Source organism: Uranotaenia lowii, chromosome 2, assembly GCF_029784155.1.
Source record: "Uranotaenia lowii strain MFRU-FL chromosome 2, ASM2978415v1, whole genome shotgun sequence".
Taxonomy (NCBI): Eukaryota; Metazoa; Arthropoda; class Insecta; order Diptera; family Culicidae; genus Uranotaenia; species Uranotaenia lowii.
Window position 1 is genome coordinate 301,658,698 of NC_073692.1, and position 20,933 is coordinate 301,679,630.

The window sequence follows — 20,933 nt, forward strand, 5'->3', positions numbered from 1 at the left end:
AGAAAAAATCCATTTCAAACAAATGCAATTTTCTCAACGAATAATGGTCCAATTTTTGAATTTAGTACACCATTGGAAATGTAATTGTCTGAACTTTAAAATGGGTTTGATTTTAAGGTTACACGTTTAATTCAAATTATCAAAAAGTGGGTAATGATTGAAAAAAAATGTATTTTATGGCCTAAGTTGGACTAACGAGCAAAACCGAACAGTCTCAAGAGACCATCACCACAATTTAGTTTGGGGTCTATACTATCTGCGGAACGAGAATCCAGCTGCGGATAGCTGCGGATGAGCATCATTTTGGCAAGAAGTCGAAAAAATGTTTTTATTTTTTGTTTATTTTTTTGTCAGTTATGATTATCGCTTATGCAAGCATAAACCAAAAAATCGAAACTACTAGTTTTGAAATTCAGTCTTAAAAATGTAACACACTTAATTATTATTCTTGTTAAAAATGGGAAAAAATAGACCGAAAACTATAATTCCATATAGAAACTTTATCTACCATACTAGACTAAAAAGTTTTCAATGTTTTCACGATAAGTTTGTTTATGTTTTCAGTAGGGGAGAGTGGGGTAACGTGGACCATGGGGAAACGTGAGCCACTTCAAATATCTCAGCTGTGTGTTGAGATAAAAATCTCAATCCAACTGTCATCGTCGTCGCTTTGCGTAAGTATGTTTTTCTATATGTTAATGACTTATTGAGTTTTGGATTTATCACCGCGATTGTTTGTTCTTCGAAATTATCGACGTTTTTCGGTGAGTTTTAATAATAATAAAACAGATTTACCAGTTGTCCATACGTTTCGAGCTACTCTGGTATTCGCTCCTCCTCAGTGGACAAATTGACTGGCCATCGTCTGAACTATTTTGATTTGGATTTGTCCACTGAGGAGGAGCGAATACCAGAGTAGCTCGAAACGTATGGACAACTGGTAAATCTGTTTTATTATTATTAAAACTCACCGAAAAACGTCGATAATTTCGAAGAACGTTATTGACTTATGTACGTATCATATGCTTTTTTTATTTGACTAGCCTAGAAAACTGTACTAACATAATTAAAGAAGCACCCGCAAAATTGCTTCCGTAGGAGACCTAAAGTACATAACAAAAATAAGCTCATACGCTTATGATCTTAGTTTTGTCATGTTCTTCCACGTGGAAAATTTTTTTTTGATGAAACATCTATAAGTCACACAAACGCAACCAATTTGAAAATCATTGCTTGTGGGGAATCATGGGCCACATTTTGTGGGGTATCTTGGGACACCTATATTTTTGTGTTTTTATACACATTTACAACTTAAAATATGTTATTTTTATATGTAAAGTTTTCTTATGCCAAATGAAGAGTTATAAAAAATGTTTTGCCCATCTTTTCTTATGCGATTGAGGTGAACATAAATCCTGTATAAGAAATTTTGCCGAAACGTTCGCGAGCCAGGTTTTAAAAATTATTCGATCATACACAACTCTCTTTTTTATTTCCTTATCTGAAATTGCTTTAAAATTACGAAATGAATTATGAAATTTCAGTTTTGGGTCAACTTATAAACTTTGCACTCCTGAATAAAACCAATATACCTCTCTTGCTTCTGAGCCGATTTTAACCAAATTTACAATTTTTTAAACCTCGTAATTTAACTCAAATATATTTTTCGGACAATACTCAACTATAACACTTCAATTTTCCGTTATTCAAAGTCTGAGAAAAAATGAAAAAGACTGTAGATCAGCTATGGAATGCTCAAACAAATTTCATTTACTTTCCAAGAAAGCTGAAGTTAGAAGCTATACGTTGCAATTAAGGATACATTTTCTGAAATTTATTAAGATCATGATAAAAAAAATGTAAAAAAGTAGTGTAAAACCCAGACTGTTCATTCAATGAATCGTCCAAATTGTTTAGCTCGTACCAGATAAATTTTGAAAAAAAATAGGAAAGTTGACGTAATTTGGCACACTATGATATATTTTGATTTAAAAAAATACGAAACACTGAATTTTTTACGAAGATACAGTACCGTTTATAACTGTATAGAAATTAGGAGCATGGGACTTCGAATTTGAACATCCATAACTTTTTACTCTGCTGATATTTTTTGATCAAATTTTCTGCGTTAGATAGATCAACTAATATCACACTATTATACCTCAAAAATTGAGCTTCTGGAGTTTGTGTGGCCTGAGATAAAGTAATTCTACGAAAATCGGACTTTTTGGACTTCTATCATTCCAACTGCAATATCTCAGAAACAACGCTACATTTTTTACTGAAATTTTGCAGAGTGATTGTTAAATTTCAATAAAAATGTAGCGTAGTTTCTGAGATATTGCAGTTAGAAAGTCCAAAAAGTCCGATTTTCGTAGAATTACTGTATAGAAGAGAGGTATGTCAATCAATATAAACTTTTTCAATAAAAAATACTGGTTAAAGTTTAAAAGGTTACCTAAGAGGGGAATGAAGATAGTTCATCCCTCCCCCATTCGAGAAAAATTTGCCAAATAGAACACAACAACAAACCTGTTATCTCAAAAAAAAATTTAAAAAAATTCTTTTTTGAGTTATTGCACTTAGTTTGAAAAATATTACAAAATGTGAATTTAAAATGTTTCCCACACGAAAAAAATATAATAAAAATATTTTTCCAATATGTCAATCATTAGAGTATAATAAGAACTTTTCAACGCCATATTTTCAAAGCAACAGTAGGTAAACTCTCATTTTTTTAAGAAAAAGTTTTCTAAAATGTATGTTATGGGTTCATTCAATCCCTCGAGTCCAAAAAGATATTTTTTTTCTGAGAAGATGTTAATCATTGCTAAGCAGGAAAATATGAATATTAATCCAATATTTTCCTTGAAAAATGAAATCAAAAAAGTGCTTTTATCCTAAGATTAGAAAATTGTCCCTTTAAGTATGCAATGAAACTAGGGTAGTAGACAAGCTTACAGAATTCTTTTTGTCTAACACTTATAAACTGTGAAATACAAACCAATATGGCCAAAAAATCAATGGAATTTTCATCTTCAAATTTTTTATGATTTTTCACAAGTGTAGGACACTTCGATTAAAGAATCAAGTCTCCTTCAATAAAGGATCAAGTCTCCTTTAACTTTCAAAAAATCACAACTTGTTTAGTCCAATGAAAACGCTTCTAGTTCATCTACAGCATGGGTGGCCAACATTTTCAAAAGGCGGGCCAAATTTCAGAAATGAGATTAGCTGGCGGGTCACAAAAACAAATTGTTGTGGAGCATTCAAAAAAAAACAACAGATTTCTGAAAACGCTAAGGAAAAAACATTTTTCTCGCTCACATCGAGTTAAGATTTATCTTAATAAGTAAATTTTGAAAAACAGGAGAAATATAATGCAATACGAAATGAATTATCCCTCCCAACTTATGTATGTTATCAAGGAGTTAAAACCTCTTCGGTTTATGCATCCCAAAAATGTCATATTTCCTAACAGCATTGGACAACAGTCAATTTTATGGTCTCCAAATTAAAAAAAAAATTACCACCATTTTCCAAAAATTTCAAGTTCACCATTCTTCTTAGAAACATTTGATAGACAAATTAGGAAAAACTGCAGAATTGAATTGTTGGAAAAAAGTAACGGTCACAAGCTTTTGACATTTAAAAGAACAATTATTTCAAAAATATTAATTTCACAAAGTAACATCAACTCAATCGAATTATTTTCAAATTTTCTATAATAAATCACAAGTGTATTAGGAAAGATTTCTTTAAACAGGTTGAATATGAATTAGTTTTTTTTATGATCATTGCACCTTCTTTAAGTAATTTTTTTTTAAAGTCGTTCTTCTGAGAGATTTGTCAGTACCAAACCGGTTCTAGTTTAATTCTACTACCCAACTGCAAAATCTGTCTAGTTTTTCATTATTGATGTACACAAATACAAAGCACGTTTTCTAATTAAAATATATTTTGATTCGGTTTAATTTCAAAAATATACCCTTTTCTGGAAAGTTGAGCAAAAAATTATAAATAGGAAAAATTTACAGAGCCAACTTTCAATATGTTACATATTTTGCAAACGTTATTAAATTTTTATGGATGAACGATGGTTTTGAAATAGAATTCAAGTTACGAATGGTAGAAGTTGTTGTGAAAGTATAATTTCAATGTTGATGTTGATATGTTTTTTAAACTGTGACCCAAAGATGGGTCTTGACTAAAACATTCAGTCAGCGAAACTTTTTTTTTTTTTGTAGAGAAATGAAACCAACTGTGTTAGATGAAATTTCAGGGACTAGATAAGAGAAAATCGATGTTGAAAAAGTTGAAAAAGTTATTTTTTTCGGATGTTGATATGATTCGGTGATTTTTTTTTTAAATTTAAACAATATTGATAGGGTCTTATGTACTATCTTTCTGAGGCTATCCAAACTTCTAAATATTAAAACTAGAGTCCGCTTGAACGCTCTTCATATCAACGATATGTAGCCACCAAAACTTAAAAGGAAAACATAGAAAAATGTGTGATGGAATTTACAGATAGTTTGTTGAATTCCATACAATTTTGTTATTTTAAAAAATGTAATTGTAATCGTTTTTTTTCCGTGACGGTATTTTTTTTTTTTTGTAAAGGTCCCTAAAATTCAAAGGGGTATAAGTGTAAAAATTATCGATTTTCAGTCAATAATGCCCAATTATTATTCATGTTTCAAATTATGTTTGGTGATTTTTTTCAGATTTTTTAAATTATATTTGTATTATTTTACGTTCGTCAGTAAATTGCATATGTTCGAAAAATGTATGGAAAATGGCCAAACACAACAATTTAAAAGCGCGTTTTTTTCGAAATTAGTTTTTATACACTTTTATTACTTTGCCTTATATTTATCAGTTCCAAGAAATGTTCATATCTTTGTTTTGAATTTAGCTAGTGTTGATTCAGATATATTTATCAAAATGATATATGAAGAATAAAAAAATGTTCAGTTATTAGAACAAGGGTTTTCCAGAATAAGCTTCGCGGGCCACAAAAAGTTGGTCGCGGGCCACATGTGGCCCGCGTGCCATGTTTTGGCCACCCATGATCTACAGGCTCATGTATCGCTCTAACTTTTGCAGCTTATAAACTTGAAAATACACGCTGTCAGAAAATGCAAAAGCCGGCGTTCTGCAAAAATTTTCCAAAAAAGATATGATGAAAATAGGAAAAAAGGATCAAGTATTGCCGTTCACCCTATTGTTTACTTAAAAAAAATCTATAAATATTCTATTCTAAATAATAAATGTGCTCGCATTATTAAAATTATCAAACGAAATACTCAAATAATTGAAACTGACTCGCCAGCTTGGAATTATGTATAACTCGAAACATTTAAACCTGTCAAGGCACCATTATAGTGCCACCCAGATTGAGTTAACCGTTCTTACTGTTTGAATATTGATGAGAAACCATCAGTTCTTATGACACCTCGAAAACGACGAATTGTAGAGAAATATAGCAAGAAGTATGCTTATGCAAACCAAATTGACACCTTCGCCGTACTCTAATGATGGAAAAAGCAGAGCAAAAAATCCTATAAATATTCTTGCAGCTTCCAATCAGTTGCTGCAAATTGACGAAGACGACCAGTCCATAGACTCTATTGATTTCCATTGAGAAGCGATGAAATCCTCCCCCCTTTTCCCTCCCTTCCTCCACGCTTTCCTTTTATTGGTCAACAATGTCCGCAACTATAGTTTTTAATTTAAAAACTTTTCCCTGATATCGCTTCCCAGGCGTTGAGCGTTGATCCTTGGCGGTTGTGTTCAAGAACGGAAAAAAAGTAGGAAACCCCATCTACCAATCGTTTTCAGCTCGTGCAGTTCTAGGGCAAACTATAATTATAACTACACTATAACCAACCCACAAAAACCAAAACCAACCGAGAGTTGTTTGACAGCGATCGTTAATTGGTTCACAGTTTTTTTTTATCTCCAATTTGCTGTTGTATCTCCTTCACTCACTGTATCTCACCCGTTTCTTCCTTTCTCTTTCTTTTTTTCCTCGCAGTAAACTTGGCAAAAATCAGAGCGGAAAATTGTGGCCAGGAGGAACTCGCCCGATGTGCGGCGCCCTTCCAAGTGTTGCAGTCGTCCACCGATCTGTCGATAGCGACCAAAAAGGAGGAACTGGATAAAATATGCCCGTAAGTGAAAATTGCTGTTTTGTTCATCACACGCCATCTTCATGCTTTTATCTGCTGCAGGTTTTAGCGCAAAGAAACCGTACAGAATCGTCAAAGTATTTAACAGTATTTGATGAAGAATTACCTGAGGAATTTATCATCTGTTTAAAATTGAAAATTTATATTCAATTTTAATTTTAGTGTAAGGAGTAAGCAAGAGTATTTCGAATTAAGAAGCTTTTTACAGAAGCTTGAAAAAAAAACAGAACTTAAAATATGCCATTGGAAATCAACAACCAATTTAAAAAATGAAGAAAAAAGGTAGGAAAATCGCCGAAAAAGCCACGTTAGGACATTAACAACTAGAATGAAAAATAGTGGCTCCAGAGAGTTGAAAATAAAAATCAAACAGAACTGTGTTAAATACAGTTTAAACACACATCACATTTAAGGCCGAATAAACTTTAGAGCCATGGCCGTAAGATGGTGGGGGGTTTCTTAGCACCCGATTATTTTGTAAATAAAATATTTGAAACCATATTTCGAAGATTAGTAGTGTCAAAAACAAAACCTAAAAAACATATTTCAAAGCCAAATAACTTTTCAACTGAAATCATAAAATAGCACATCAAAACGCATTGAAATTTTAACAGCTTTCCAAATAAAGTAATTAAAAAAAATTAAAGTAATGACCTTAAACATGAAAAAAATTTTAAAAAAAGCTTTAAACGGTGTCTAAAAGTACCGTCTGCATAGCCGAATATTCTACAAAAATATGCAATTGTAGAGCCCAATTTATGATGCAACTTTCATCTGAAGACACAAAAGTGGGCCAACAACTCGTTTAAGAGTTAAGAAAGAAATATTTATAGTAAAACTCTTTTTTTGCATCGAAAACAAACAATGGTCGATCAACTGCACTCACATATGCAGGTATCGCGTGCTTCTAACAACGTGGGAACAAAAGTACTTAAATATCAAAGCAGGTAAAACACTATTGGTTCGAGCTTTCCAGAATGTTTGCAGCAAAACTGACTTAATGTTTCGATCAATTATCTAAGTATCATATTGTTAATGTCATATTACCAATAATAGGAATGTTGCTTTCACAGCCTGGTCATATACTGAGTACATTAACTTTGTGGAGCGTTAGTTGGATAGAACTAAATAATGTGAAAATTTAATGAAAAAACATCAACCGAGAGAGAAATAGCAGCTGTCAAAGTTGGAAGAGAGCGCGCAGCTTCACGTGATTTCATTCTTTTTTGAACGCAACTGTAGCTAAAAACATAAATAAGCGCATTTAACCCTCAACTTTTATTATAAAATCATTTTCTCAAAGATTTCAACAGAAAAATTGATCTTAGGTATATAAAACGAATGACCGCTCATGTGCATATAGTTTTCAGACTCCGATTTATTGGAATATAGCAGAAAATTTTCTATTCTATATTCTATTCTATATTTTTTATTTATAGAGGATTTCAACCAACTTGGTCATTTGCTCTCTTAACAGAAAATGAGTATTGACCTTAGTATGCACATTTAGCCCGCCCCTCCCCTAATGATTGAAACGAAGATAGAATCAATCTGCACATAACGTGTTAAACTCGGAAGAAATCAGCAGAACGATTCTTTACGAAGCGATTTTACGCACGATCTGCTCACGAGATGTTCTACTCTATACATGAAAAATCGAATTACTAATTCAATTTTGTTGAACAGTGAAGGTGATTCGAGGGTCAAAATCTTGACTAATAATTTCGATTGAACCTCAAAAACTTATCTAAGTTCCGGAATTTTGATATCAGTTTTTCAGTTTTTTTCATTCTCATTTGTAAAATTTGAAGAAAGGTGAATATCAGACCCAATTACAAAACTGTTTATAGCATTACCTACATATTTATAGTTACAGTTGTTGGAATTGATTTCATATTTCATTGGTGAACACAAATTCAAAATAAGTCTCCACATTTTAAAATTTGGATTCGATTTAGGATGCGTACCCTTCATTTTGCTAAATCGTTCAGACACTTTTTTTTCTTTTTCACGGAATTTAAATTATTTGTGAATCGCAATTTGAAGTACCGTAAAACGGGGTTACTTTGATCACCGGGGTAATTTTGACCATCAATAAATTTTTCCACATTATCATTATTAGCCAACGAACGCTTTCTCGTTAGCTCTGTCTTCATGCGAATATGACATCGTCATGGTAACAGAGACGTGGTTGAAAGACGACATTGGCGATTTGCAGCTCGAAACGACACTCAGCAGGCGCTGCGATCAAAATGATGATATTATCGATCGAAACGTCAAAGCCAGTAGTAATTTTCCAAAACAAAAGAGAAATTTTTGAAATTTTGGAGTTTAAATGAAAATTATCGAAGATTGGATTATAGAATAAGGTAAGAAAAAGTGAACTACGCAATTTTTCATACCTTTAAAACCCGGGTAGGGTTGTTTAATATATGTATGTTATTTTTCAGTTTGCCAACCGAAATCAGCTTCTAGTGCAGAAAATACCTACTGAATTTTTAGGAATGATCAAGTAATAATTCGTAAGATGACAATCTTCAACACTTATTTATTGATTTACTATATTTATGAAACATTTTTAGATATGCGCCGAGTTTGAATCAAATGTTTCTGTTATTGTTTATATGAAGAAGTTCCCAGCAAAGTCATCAAAGAAATAAAATTGTAGCATTGAATAAGGAATCCAGGTTTGAGATGTAAAATGATTAGTAATAGTTCAAAATATAAAATAATAAATAAATTTTTTAATCTATAACTTAAATATTTCGAGTATATATGATGATTCATAAATGCAATATTAAGAACTTATCTGGGAAATCACCACGATTAAAGCCTTTTAATTCCCGATGCCTTGTTGAGCCCTTTAATTCATATGAGTTTGAATAATCGTTATCACTTATTATCAGACAAGAGAGCTGAACCGCTAGAGATGTGAAAAGCTTCGTAATGGGCACCGGTTGAAAGCAAATTTCTGCTTTAAAATATCAATGTAATGATTTTGTTTTATTAAAGACCTTTTTTGACATTCGGGTTCATGTCATGATTTAATAATGTCTCGAAAATCGATCTCAATTGATGCTGCGTTTTCATAGTTTGAAACTAATTATTTTCCTAATCTAATTTTATTCGAAAAAACATGGAAAACTCTACTTGTTTCAACAAAAAGCATTGCAACCAGTTAATTTCAGGTTTTCTAACAAAATTCAGTCATTGTTAGTGTCTGAAGTTTCGTTACTTCCGTACAAATCATAAATTTACGAACAATTCGTTCACTGCCGTGTTGAAAATCAGCTATCATCACCCTTTTGTTAGTTCCGTATGTGAAAATCAGTTGGCGCTGCATGTCAAAATGTTTTGCTGCAAATCGCCAATAGCAAACTCCGAATCGGCCTCGACCCATAATATTTACCGCTGTGATAGAAACTCCAGTACTAGTCATTTCGGACGTAGCGGAGGCGTATTGATCGCAGTACGACACGGCATCGATGCAACCTCTGTCACAGTGCATGATTGTGATCGTCTTCAACAAGTTGTTGTTCGTCACTATGTCTACTTGTGTTGTGTGTACTTGAGACCTAACAGCGTAACTGCTCTGTATGTATCTCATATGACCGCTTTCGACTGTATTATGAATATCGCCACCAGCCAAGACATTATAGCTGTAGCTGGAGATTACAACTTGCCAAATTTGCAATGGAATTTTGACGAGGATTCAAATGGGTTCCTGACAGTGAATGCTTCCACTGTGCAGGAGCTCGCTGTCATCGAATCGACAATAGCCTCTGGGCTGTCGCAAATGTGCTCACTCGTTAACACTAGTGGTAGAATGCTGGATCTAATCTTTGTCAACAGACCCGAAAAAGATGAAATAGTACACCCGCCGAATCCAATTTTAAAAACTGACCGACATCACCATCCTTCTGTTTTACTTTTCGAATATACTTGCGACGAGCGTATGGACGCCAGCAGCGCTCTCGGACATAATTTGATCTTTGGGAATTGTGACATCGAGCGTGTTGAAGAAGCAATAGGAGAGATTGACTGGCAATCAGCTTTTATAAACTTAACTGTCGATGAAGCAGTATCGGCATTCTACGAACGACTCTGGGATACATTACGCCAACACACGCCACCTAGAAGATTTAACCGTCATCAGCCTTATAAGCTCCCTTGGTGGAACTCCGAACTAAGAAGAAGCCGTAATTTAGTTTGTAAAGCTCGAAAACGTTATTTCCAAGATAAGACGGATCAAACCAAAGCCTACTTATCGAGACTAAATAGAAGCTGACTATGAAGCTCTTCGTAATACTGCATTTGAACTATACATCTTAAAAATTGAACGCAAAGTAAAACAAGATCCCTCTGCATTCTGGAAATATGTCAAAAGTCGCCGTCTTACCAACACCGTACCGTCTTCTGTATCGTTTCGTGACCGCACGTCGGAAACCGTTAAAGAGTCCGCTGATTTGTATGCCGAGTTTTTTAGCAGCGTGTATAGTTTTCAATCTCCAAACTGTGCTGATATCTACTTTGATACTCTACCAAACTATGACATTAGACTGCCACAGCCTCATTTAACTGCCCTAGAGATTTTCAATGTTCTAAGTAACCTAGACCCGTCGAAAGGGCCCGGTCCGGATGGAATTCCATCGTCGTTGGCAACAAAACTCGCTGCTTCTTAAGCCACACCGCTCAGTATGATATTCATCCGATCGATTTCTGAATGTGTTTTTCCAATCCTTTGGAAAATAGCTGCAATATCTCCAATTCATAAGTCTAGAAACGCTTACCGTGTTGAGAACTACCGACCAATATCAATTCTTTGCTGCTTTTCCAAAGTTCTTGAAGTTTTGATATATGATAGGTTTTATTTTGCAGCTATTCCGATAATTACCGAATTCCAGCACGGTTTCGTTAAGAAAAGATCGACTATGACGAACCTGATGTGCTATGTTAATGAATTACACACCGCAACTGATAAAAACTGCAAGTGGATTCAGTATACATTGACTTCGCCAAAGCCTTTGACACATGCCGACTGGAGTCCCACAAGGAAGTCATTTAGGCCCGCTTATCTTTGTGCTTTTTGTAAATGACTTGGCCACCTGTCTTAAGTCATCAAAGCTTATATATGCTGATGACCTGAAATTCTACAGAGTAATTGACTCAATTGTGGATTGTGCAGCGCTTCAAGAGGATATAGAAAGGTTATTGCTCTGGTGTGAAACAAATGGAATGAAAGTGAATGCCGATATGTGTAAATGTATAGGCTTTTTCAGAACCAGAGCTTCAGTTGCCTTCGACTACTCGTTCCGCGACACTACATTAGAAATAACAACCGTGATAAAAGATCTTGGAGTAACATTCGATCAAAAGCTCTCTTTCGCACAGCATATGGCAACAACAAAAGCAAAGGCTTTCGCTTTGTTCGGATTCCTTTACTGAAATACTTCGAGTTTCAAAGACCCTTATGCTCTAAAGACTGTGTTCTGCTCGCTCGTACGCAGTGTCTTGGAGTACGTCGCACCAGTTTGGACTCCGTATCATGCCGTTCACATAGAAAGAATTGAGAGGGTCCAGAAAAGATTTCTCCGTTTCGCATTACGTCATCTGCCTTGGTGAGATCCCGTTCGATTGCCACCGTACTGTGATAGATGTGGTCTATTATCATTGACGTCGCTGAGTCAAAGGGGAATTTATCTACAACGAATGTTCATCTACGATATTATTACGAATGCTATCGATTGTCCGCAACTGCTTTGCTCTTTGAACCTACACGCTCCAGCTCGACAACTTCGTTACCAGACTCTTTTCTGGCTTCCAAGAAGCAGAACAGTATTCGGCCAAAATCATCCACTACAACGATGCTGCCAAGTGTTTAATGATGTTTCTTATTTGTTTGACTTCAATGTATCCAAAGAAAAATTTGAATGTTTGATTCGTGAGGTAACCTTATTTTAAGTCAACTTTAAAACCTAATTTAAGATCACGTTAATACTTATGGTCTGTATGACAACCAAGTCAAAGACATAAATAAATAAATAAAATAACTTAGTCTATAGTTTGAATTTTTGAAAACTGTTTTCTACGTTTGAAAGCCTTTTAATTGAGTATTTAATAGACAAAATTTGGTTTGCTTTCGAAGTTGTTTTCCGTTCTGATTTTTAAATCAAATTTAAAGTAGTCCAATAAATTTTTGCAACCATGTTTTACGTTCATAGGACTCCAGTACTGGTTTTAAAAATAGAAAACAAGCCACATCCCCCTCAACAGAAAAAATAATCGAAAAATATTGAAAAAAGTGATCAATATTATCCCGGATTACGGTACATTGAATAAATGAAAATTAAATGTTCGGAATGAAAAACAATGATATTGAAAAAATTATTGAAATTTTTTTAATAATTATTATTGACAAAATTCTGGCTATTACAGAATGATTGAAAATCGGTACCAACGAAGACAATGTTCTATATTCGAATTTGTTCCCATTATTAGAAGTGAAAATTCAAATACAAAAATAAAAATAATCAGCTTCATAGCTTAGATGCAGAATTTAGAATTTAAAATAAAATAGATTCAATATGGAAAATGTATCTGTCGATAAACGCTATTTTTCCATATTTTGCCTCCGAGATTCATATTTATTAAACATCCAAATTAGAAATTCGTTTTCAGATTAAGAATTCTGATTCAGAATGCATAAGGAGTGTATTAGAAAAAAAAATGCAACACTTTGATTTGTGAATAACTTTTGAATGCGTGGGTGGAAATTGATAAAATTTTCAGTGAAGCTACCGCGTAATGTTGTGTGTACGTGTACAAAATTTGGTGACAATCTGGTTTGGTGACAAGTGGTTTTGAAGATAGCGCCCAATAGAGAAGCTCATAGACAAATTTTTTGGGCAGGATCGAGAAAAATCCAGGAGAATCCCAGTGGGAGACCCACAAACAGCAGGATATCAACTATTCGACCAACATTCATGTGGTAAATCATTTAAGGAGTCCTAGAGGATCTAACAGTGCAAAAAAAAGTGAAGATTATTGATTCCATAAAGTTGAGGAATGTCGGAAGTTATATCAAGCAAAATTTGAAAATTTCAACAAGGGAAGTGATGAAAAAACATTTTTTCTGACTAGTTCGTCTAGCTGGCCAAATAAACAGGTTAACTTCCTTTCTACAAGGTGAAACAGCTTTCCTCCGGTAAAATTATCAAAATACGGTGGTCAAATCGTGCGCAGAATATCACGATATTTTGAAAAAATTCGTAATGGAAAGCAAAACGAACTCTTTAGCGGGCTCCTGGCAGGTTTCCAGGAGGTAATTTTCGTTTCAAGTTTCTCTTGAATGAGATACAAAAACAGAAAAAATAGAAAAAAAAATTATGTCTTGTACTTGAGGAGGCTTTGGAAGCTGCAAATCAGTCAGTATTTCATAACGATTGACACGATGAAAGGATAAATATATAAAAAAAGACTGCCTCCAAATGCGACCGCTTTCCCTGCATAGCACTCAAATAGATCTAAAAAAAAAGTTGATCCTCTTTTGGTTGGATCTGAAATCGTGCCATTACGTGAAAACTGTGGTGGAGTGATAAAAAGTCAAATATGTTGTTTTCGTGCCGAAGGAGGACAATCGGCTAAATTTGTCATAACTTTGACCAAATTTAAAATTTTGATCTCATGTATTGCATTCTACGACAGCAAACCACCTGGCATACAATAATCATAAAATAATTTTTATCTTGTTGTTTACCTTCCTAAATTTCAAATTGAGATGTTTTCACCCAAAATCCATACGATTCATTCTGAACTAATTTAACACTCACCCATTCGCTTAGCTGCTGTTCTCAAATCACTACGGCTATTTCCTCTATAGGTACGTACCTACATACATAGTTTCCAAAGGACACTTCCGGAAGCTACACATTTTAATCCTCTTAAACTGTGTTCCGACTTGGGCCATTCTTCAGCTTTTAAGAGTCATTTTGCACAACCACTCGAACATAAGCAACACATTCTCGCTGGACGTTCTTCGTCCGGTCTTTTTTTTTCTGGAGATGGACCCCGATTCTGGACAAGCAGGGAGGCCGCATTAACTACACAAATATTGCTCAACTTTTTAAATCGGTTTAGCCAATCCTATTATGACACTTAAAAGCCCCGGCACGTTGTACGCCTTAATTGTTCTGCGCTCTGTTTGGGGGCTTTCGAAAAAAAAAAACAAACCGGGATGAAGGGAACATATTTTAATTTTGATAGTTGTGAACCGGTGGAGTGTTGCACTTTTAAGAGGCATGAATCATTGGATAATGTGCTGAATTACAATGGGGGCCATGTGCTTGGTTCAAAGTTTAGGGAATTTTTCACCGAAAAAACATTTTCATTAAACATTCTTGTTAGTTGTTCACAAAATGAATCCAAATGTTACACATTTGAATATCAAAATCGCGAGGAATTACAAGTTACGAAGATACTTTTCGCGAGTGCTCGGGGTTATAAACAAATTTCCTGAATTCGGGACAGTAATTTCCTGTGATGTTCAAGAAATTTTTCGTCACGTTCATTTCTGTTATTTGCTTATTTCATCAAAAAAGAAATTTCTCACGTGTCTAATTTGCCTCTTTCAGTGACCTCAAACTCGGTCTGCAGTGTATACGCAGCTACACCCGTCGATGCATGACCCTGGAGCAACGGAATCGGTTCAACAAGCTGTACAACGGGACGCATCAGTTCGTGCGGGATCTGTGCCGCGATGGTCCGTATCAAAATGATTTCCTGTCCCACGCGCCATGTTTGCAGCGCGTCAAACCGGACTACGAGGTGTGCGGCCGGAAGTACCACAACACGGTTTCCGTAATCACGCAGCAACATGAGCAGCACCATCATCAGCATCATCACCAGCACCAGAATCGCCACGAACGGCACTATCAGCACCAGGTGCAGGATCAATATAACGGGAACCATCACACGACGGCCGGCCGAAATGCCGAAGATGACGTGCGGACGTTGTGCTGCTCGTTCATCGAGTATCTGGATTGCTCCGAGAGTGCGGCCCAAAAAACCTGCGGCAGGGAAACGGCCAAGTTTACCAGGGGATTCCTGGATAAGATGTCGTCCACGTTGATAAATGTAAGTACACTTCGTCAAAATCAGTTTCTCAGTATCCATTCTCAATTCTCAACTTCAATTCTCAATTCTCAATCTCAATTCTCAATCTCAATTCTCAATCTCAATTCTCAATCTCAATTCTCAATCTCAATTCTTAATCTCAATTCTCAATTTAATTCTCAATTCTCAATCCCAATTCTCAAATCTCAATTCTCAATTTCAAATCTCAATCTCAATTCTCAATTTAATTCTCAATTCTCAATCTCAATTCTCAATCTCAATTCTCAATCTCAATTCTCAATCTCAATTCTCAATCTCAATTCTCAATCTCAATTCTCAATCTCAATTCTTAATCTCAATTTTCAATTCGCAATTCTCAATTCTCAATCTCAGTTTTTTCTCTGAATTCTCACTCTCGATTTTCAATTGTTTATCTAAATTATCAAATCTCAATCTCAATTCTCAATCTCAATTCTCAATCTCAATTCTCAATTTCAATTCTCAATCTCAACTCTCAATTCTGATTCTCAATTCTCAATTCTCAATCTCAATTCTCAATCTCAATTCTCAATTCTCAATTCTCAATCTCAATTCTCAATCTCAATCTCAATTCTCAATTCTCAATTCTCAATTCTCAATCTCAATTCTCAATTTTCAATCTCAACTCTCGATTCTCAACCTCAATTCTCAATTCTCAATCTCAATTCTCAATCTCAATTCTCAATCTCAATTCTCAATCTCAATTCTCAATCTCAATTCTCAATCTTTATTCTCAATCTCAATTCTCAATCTCAATTCTCAATCTCAATTCTCAATTCTCAATCTCAATTCTCAATCTTTATTCTCAATCTCAATTCTCAATCTCAATTCTCAATCTCAATTCTCAATCTCAATTCTCAATCTCAATTCTCAATTCTCAATCTTAATTCTCAATTCTCAATCTCAATTCTCAATCTCAATCTCAATCTCAATTCTCAATCTCAATTCTTAATCTCAATTCTCAATCTCAATTCTCAATTCTCAATCTCAATTCTCAATCTCAATTCTCAATCTCAATTGTCAATTCTCAATTCTCAATTCTCAATCTCAATTCTCAATCTCAATTCTCAATCTCAATTCTCAATCTCAATTCTCAATCCCAATTCTCAATCTCAATTCTCAATCTCAATTCTCAATCTCAATTCTTAATCTCAATTCTCAATTTAATTCTCAATTCTCAATCTCAATTTTCAAATCTCAATTCTCAATTTCAAATCTCAATCTCAATTCTCAATCTCAATTCTCAATCTCAATTCTCAAGCTCAATTCTCAATCTCAATTCTCAATCTCAATTCTCAATCTCAATTCTCAATCTCAATTCTCAATCTCAATTCTCAATCTCAATTCTTAATCTCAATTTTCAATTCGCAATTCTCAATTCTCAATCTCAGTTTTTTCTCTGAATTATCACTCTCGATTTTCAATTGCTTATCTAAATTATCAAATCTCAATTCTTAATCTCAATCCTCAAACGCTATTCTCAATCCCAATTCTCAATTCTCAATCTCAATTCTCAATCTCAATTCTCAATCTCAATTCTCAATCTCAATTCTCAATCTCATTTCGAAATCTTAGTTTTCAATCTCAATTTTCCTGCTTATTTTTCAATCTTAATCCATTAAATCTTAAAATTGATAATAGAGCTTAATTCTCATTTTTTCTAATCGTATTATTTTCAATTCTCATTTAGATTCTCTTAATTCTCAATCTCAATTGTGGATTTCAAGCTAATTATGATTCTGAACATCTTATTCTAAATTTTCATTCTGATTCCTGACTTTTTCTTCATTTTTTTTTATCATTTCAGATGTACTGCGAAGACTACTACCGGTCCAACAAATGCCCGTCGATGTACTCGTCAGCCGGTCATCATAGTGCGAAGCCCAGCAGCAGTGTTGCCAGCTTTCTGCTTCTACTGCTGACACCCTCGGTTGTTTCCTTACTGAACTCGGTTTTCCCCACATTCAGCATACTTCGGTTACGATAAAAACTAGTGCTCAAAATTCTCGTCGTTAAAACATACAACCTATCCACTCTCGAAACTAATCCTGCAACTGCGTAACTCAAAACAAACAAGCTACACAAAGTTCAATTTAGTTTAATTCCTAGCTTTAAGAAAGAAAAAGGTAAATTGAGAATGATTGATATTTAGGCATGAATAGATCAATTTTACGAAGCGCAATGATGCTCCTTTATTTGATATACACACACACATCACTGACTACATATAATGTGACCAAAAGAAGCTAAAAGTCACCTAAAATAGCTTGTCTCGAAACCATAAAACAAAGATAAGTCTGTCCCTGTCCAGTGTAATAGTTTAATCGTGGTTTTCATTAGTTTATGATATACGAGTACGACATAGATGAACAAGGTTAATTTTTTTCAGTCTAGTAAAATGTCGATTTTAGAAAGAAAAAAAACGTTCACTATCTGATTCCAATTCGATGCGTAAAACTCACAACCGAGAGCACTCGCAATTAGTATTAATTATTTTATTTAGTCGAATTAGCCAGTGCGACCAGTTGAGTTTGATTAGTTTTATTTGTACATATTATGCTATCTACACTAGGTAGACTGTTACTAGACTTTTAAGTGCTCCATCTCTCTCTATCTCAAACATTTGGACACTAGGCACTTGTTCCACTTGATTGATTTCTGGCCACAAAGATGGGAAGTAATTTATTGTTATCGTTAAACGGAATCGTCTTCGTCAATCGTTGGCAGACGCATGAATGAGATCAAATTTAGCTCAAGGTGCGATAAATTAAAATATTTTTTGCCACATCCTCCCATTGCTATAGATTTGTCTGACTTGTTTCTGCTGGAAATGTAATAGGTGTCAATTAATTTATTTAAACAAAAAAACGAGAGAACTTTTATTAGCTTAGAACCTTGATTAAGAGAGCAGTTAATATATAAAGCATAGTTAGTGTTAAATGGAATTTTGCCTGATATTGAAACTGTTGGTCAATGATTGGATTTCTCGAAGTACAGAGAGTGCTGTAAATATTTGTCAATTTAGTCCAAACCGAATTAGACATAATTTATTAGTCTTACCACGAATCACAGGATATTATTAATAACTAGAACACTAAGAAGAACTAAAACTAGCTTTAGGTAGGATGAAAAGTCGCAAACTATAAAAGAAAAAAAAATATAAACTGAACAAAAAAAAAGACATGCCCATTCCCTAGAAGAAACAAAGAATGGAAACAGCAAACTATATAGTTCAAGCTCCCTTGTTATGCAAATGTAAAATAAAGTAAGGATGATAGATAATCTGGTAGAGTTATGTACACAACCTTATACTATTGAAAAAAAAACATATTCTAAGCATCTCTACTTTGTAAATGACATCGCTACTCAATTAGAAACTCTACCGATGGAAACCAAAAAATAGCTCGTAGTGCAACAAGCCAATCAATAAAACGTTTTATTTTTTTATTTGAAATCATTCAAACTATATTAGCAAAGAAACTCCCTTATTAAAACGCTAATGGACCATTGTAATACTAATAACATTTAGGATATTAAATTTTATGATACCTCTGTAAATTGGTATCACATCATCAAAAAACCTTTTGAAACACGACTTTTTTTAAATTGATATATGTAGTAATTACTGATTCCGTATAAAATAATTTTTATTCAAATAACACAAACAAGGGTTCAAACTTTGATTTGAACTACTTTTGTACATATTTCCATGTAAATAAAAATTCGATATTAATAATAGGCTAATAGGCTAGTAGATTTCAATCTTTTGAATGTTTGCTGTGATCGTTGGGGATATTAAAATATGCACGCGTTTCATAAATAATTCGAATATATTACAGTGTCGTTTTTAAACTATACTATACATTAAAGGAATAAATTATTTCTGAATTAGGGCCGTGTAACATTGAAAAACTGAAAAACATTCAAAATGTTGAAGACAATAGGTGGTATGCAAAAACCCTAGCAATTGCTTTTGCTAAACTAAATCGAGCATTCGAGCAGTCGCAGAAAGCAATTGCTTCGGTTGATATGAATAAAGTTTTTTCTGACAGCTGTTTTCTCAGTCAGGAGCTTTTACGTTTAGAACAAGCTAGTTTGGTATGAATAAAGCCCAAATCTGAAGCAATCGCTCGAGAAATCTCCTAGCAATTACTTTATTTTCTAAGCATGCTTGGTAGCAGACTTTTCCAATAAACAAATTCTTCAACAACGTCATGAGTTTATAAAATTAGCAGTATTACACTTCAATACAATTTAAAAAGGCATTTTCAACATAGATAAAGAACAGTCGAAGTGATAACCCAACTTTTTTCATATTCCTGTCGTTGTATGAAATGATTCGTCTAAGATGAAACAAAACAAATCAATTAGTAAATATTTCAAATTGAAAAAATCCGGCTACAGTGGAAGAAGTCCCAATCGGCTTGAAGTTGGAAGAAAGTTGTAATAATTTAAAACATAATTCAGATCTCCCAAATTTATATGATTTTTTTTATAATTCAAAGATAAAAAAAAACATCTAAGTTAAGATGTGCGCCTATTGCCTATTTTTTTTATATATCGGTTTATCCCGATCCGAAAACGTGTGGGAGAGCTTATGATAAATGTTAAAAAGCTAGGCCATTTTTGTTTGACAATATTCAATTTTCTTTAAACATCAACATACGAGCATGTATTGACCTTAATTTTTTCGATCGTTCTTACACCCACCACCCGCACCGTCGATTTCATGGCTATTTTAGCCGTATTTTTCAATTTTTTGATCGTCTCTTTAATTTTACTTTAGTAAATTTCAGATTCTGCTGGTTGGATAGCTCTTTTTTCAAAGCAAAAGCTATGTTCTAAGACTTTAGTACACATCTGCTAAGCAAATGTTTATTCATACCAAACTAAGCAAATGCTTTGGGCTTTTGCTTTGCTTGATTTCGAGCAAAGTAAAAGTTACCGAAGCAATTGCTAAACCTTATTCATACCACTAAATGACTTTGCTATTAGCTGCGTTAGACATTGATTTAAAATTTTGTTTAGACACAAAAAATTCAACACCCAAGTTCCCCCAAGATCTTCTGAAAAATTATCTCATTAAACAAGGCTTCAACCTTGATAAGATTAATAATACACCAAGGTTTTATTAACGGTTTTTACACGGTTTTCGGAAATTAACAGAAACTTGCGACACTATTTTTCGTCACCTTGACCTATACTAGTGAAATCCTTTCACTAGGGAGTCGAAAGTTGAAATAGGAGCAACTTATTTCTCGCGGTACTAACACTAGTAGCTTGTCTCAGGTCTCAGGTCTCATGTTTCATGACTCTTTTCTCATGTCTTATGTCTCAGGTCTCAGGTGTCATGTCGAAAGTCTAAGTATCAGTTGTCTCAATTGGCAGGTCTCAAGTCTCAGGTACCAGTTCGCAGGTCTTAGATCTCATGTCTCTAGTCTCAGGTTTTAGGTCTTAAGTGTCAAGTCTCAGGTCTTAAGTGTCCAGTTACATGTCTTATTGTTTGAAATTTCAGAGCTGCAGAATTTTATGGTCTTTTTTACACGGTTTTCCGTAATTAGCACGGTTTTTTTTACATGCTGTTGTGGC

At 34.1% G+C, this 20,933-nt stretch overlaps 1 protein-coding gene across 1 annotated transcript in view; it reads left to right on the forward strand.

Moving 5' to 3' along the window:
• Positions 1-18,798, forward strand: part of LOC129748082 (uncharacterized) — a 159,911-nt gene extending 141,113 nt beyond the window's left edge. Inside the window, exons 2-4 of the mRNA XM_055742558.1 lie at positions 6,041-6,176; positions 14,825-15,326; positions 17,152-18,798. Coding sequence (XP_055598533.1) covers positions 6,041-6,176; positions 14,825-15,326; positions 17,152-17,331 — 818 coding nt within the window. The 3' untranslated portion in view covers positions 17,332-18,798. The remainder of the gene's footprint in view (positions 1-6,040; positions 6,177-14,824; positions 15,327-17,151) is intronic.
• Positions 18,799-20,933: the final 2,135 nt, after the last annotated feature.